This window comes from Suricata suricatta, chromosome 2, assembly GCF_006229205.1.
Source record: "Suricata suricatta isolate VVHF042 chromosome 2, meerkat_22Aug2017_6uvM2_HiC, whole genome shotgun sequence".
Lineage (NCBI taxonomy): Eukaryota > Metazoa > Chordata > Mammalia > Carnivora > Herpestidae > Suricata > Suricata suricatta.
Window position 1 is genome coordinate 131,661,657 of NC_043701.1, and position 2,540 is coordinate 131,664,196.

At 56.9% G+C, this 2,540-nt stretch overlaps 1 protein-coding gene across 1 annotated transcript; it reads left to right on the forward strand.

Moving 5' to 3' along the window:
* Positions 1-571: 571 nt before the first annotated feature.
* Positions 572-1,706, forward strand: FAM241B (family with sequence similarity 241 member B). The gene is made up of 2 exons (XM_029915407.1): positions 572-711; positions 1,397-1,706. Exons 1-2 carry the CDS (start codon positions 619-621, stop codon positions 1,664-1,666), a joined length of 363 nt encoding a protein of 120 aa, XP_029771267.1. The 5' UTR covers positions 572-618; the 3' UTR covers positions 1,667-1,706.
* The last annotated feature ends 834 nt before the right edge of the window (positions 1,707-2,540 follow it).

The following is a 2,540-nucleotide window of genomic DNA, read 5'->3' on the forward strand; positions in this document are numbered from 1 at the left end:
CTCCGCTGCCGGGCAGTGGACCACAAGTAGCTCCGGAGTGGGCCTAGTGCTTCTGGGGGAGAAGGCCCCCGGCCCTTGGCATTTACTCTCAATGGGCCATTTTTTAACGGATGGGAAGTGGGGACACCGGGGATCTTGGTGTCCTGGACTCCATATTTAGAGCCAAGAGAAGGACCTAGGGCCAGAGTTCCTGGTTTGGCCTCTACCTGAGTGGTCCTGGGCAGGCCGGCTAGACCTCTCTGGATCTCTAAGCGGTGCCTGCCTTTCTGTTGGGAAGTGTAATGGGATGGGCCTTGTGGACTTCCCACAAGGGCCTGCTGGGCCACAGCATGGGCTCTCATCCCTGTGCTTGCTGGCAGTGCTGGCTCCTAGAACGTCCATCTCCAAGGATCCTTTCGGTAGTTTTCCCAGTGGACTCCATGTCTGAAAGATTTTTGTCTGTCAAATAACTTGCATTTATTTCTCAGGCGCAGTGCCAGCCGGGCATGGGTCACCAGTGTGAGCCCCTAGAATCCAGTGGTTCCCACTGAGGGCAAGCATCTCTTTAGCTCTGATAAGGTGTTTCTTTCAGGTCTGGGGAAGGGTGCAGCCCAGCAGGGACCCGTACCTCCGGGGAGGATGGTGCGGATCTTGGCCAATGGGGAAATCGTGCAGGATGATGACCCTCGAGTCAGGAACACTGTCCCTTCACGCAGCAACACCCCTCGACAGGTAGGTGCCTGGTGCCCGTGGCTGTGGCCGGGAGCAGCTGGTTTCCTGTCCTCTGGGCTCCCAGAAGCTCTCTTACTAGTTATTAACCCTCTGTAGCCTGAAGCCTTCTCTGCAGAGAGCCAGGCTGGGGAACACGAGGGTCAAGACTTGGGGAAAATTGCAGATTTATTGCCCAGCCAGTCCCCTGCCTCCCCAGCTCTTACTCTTCTGGAAGTCTCCTCAGACTTGAATCCAACGGCTGCCTCTCCTTCAGCCTGGTTAACCCTGCTGGAGCCGGCATCTTTCTCTAAGAGTCTGCTGGCTGGGAGAGGAACCGGGGAAGGTGGAGACGGTAGGCCCGCGGCCGCATCATGATGGTGTTAAAGGAAGGAGCAATGCACGTTCTGAATGCCTGCTCACAAGCTGTGCCCTGTGGTTCAGCCTTCCTGGATCCCTTCCTCTTTTCCCTGGCCCGGGCACCTCCTCCCTGGCAGGACACGGGAAAATAGATGGGCACTTTCTGTGCTCTGAGAGCTCGTGACTCAGTGACTAGCATCCCTGTGGGCGGCATCTGGAGATTGCTGAGAAAGGAAGGTGTGGCCCTCAGGGGCCGGAGGGGAGGGCAGAGGCGAGCCTGGAAGATTCCCTTGGATGCCAGGAAAGCTTTCTCCACATTCACTCATCTCTCTCTGTCTTCACCTTCCAGAGCTTTCTCAATAGGGGCCATGGTGCCCCTCTAGGGGGGTCCGGCCCTCGCCAGCAGCAGGCGGGTGCCAGGCTGGGTGCCGCTCAGTCCCCCTTCAATGACCTCAACCGGCAGCTGGTGAACATGGGCTTCCCCCAGTGGCATCTGGGCAACCACGCGGTGGAGCCGGTGACCTCCATCTTGCTCCTCTTCCTGCTCATGATGCTGGGCGTGCGGGGCCTCCTGCTGGTGGGCCTCGTCTACCTGGTGTCCCACCTGAGTCAGCGGTGACCTCTGGCAGCCAGTGGGGCAGGCATGCCAGAGAGGGAGTCTGGGGGTCTGGGGTGGGGGTGGGGGGAGAACAGGCACACGGGGAGGGGTCTGATGGTGCCTTGAAGGTGCACTCAGAGAACGTGATTTTGCGTCACCTTAAGCACCAGGCACTGGAAGCCCCTAGTCCTGCATTCCCAAAGGATTGGGCGGATCCCCTCCTTCCCTGGGATGTTTTTTAGGTAGCAAGTGGGGGAAGGGGGGGCTGCGTTAAGCACAAAGTCAGAGCAAGAAAGGGATTCCCTTTCCAAGTCTCTTCCAGTCCTTTCATGCGAAGAAGAAAGTCTCAGCTTGGTGCCAGTATGTTCTCATGTCCCTGGACCTCATGAATGACTTGCCCGGTGACCAGCGAGGACACCTTGGGCTTAAGGCCGTTGGGAAAAGTTTCCAGACTTTTATAGCTCTGTTTTGTTTTAATGGTATATTTTTAATTGGCTACCTTTTATTTATGACAAGTCTTATTGGCATCTACTTACTGTGGTGGCGTTTTCAATAAATACAGTTACCTAAAAAGAAATCCCTGTAAAGACATTTGTGAATAATTGTACAGCTGCCTGTAAATCTGGAAGACATGAGGAAGGAGGTTCGGAGTGACTGGGGTTGGGAACAGGGTGGAGGTGGGCAGTTGACCCCGGGGGCGGGGGTGGAGTCTGGGGTTTCTAAGCTTTTCTTGAGAGGCTAGGGGGGGTCCGGGTGAAGTGTGGGCCAGGGCCCCTTGTCTGATGCCTGGATGACTTCTGGCTGACTCTGAGATGTCGGCCTTGTGGGCGGTGGAGTCCTGTGGCCAGAATGCCCGATGAGGCTGTGGTGTGGGGACAGCTGGGGCGCAAGGCTC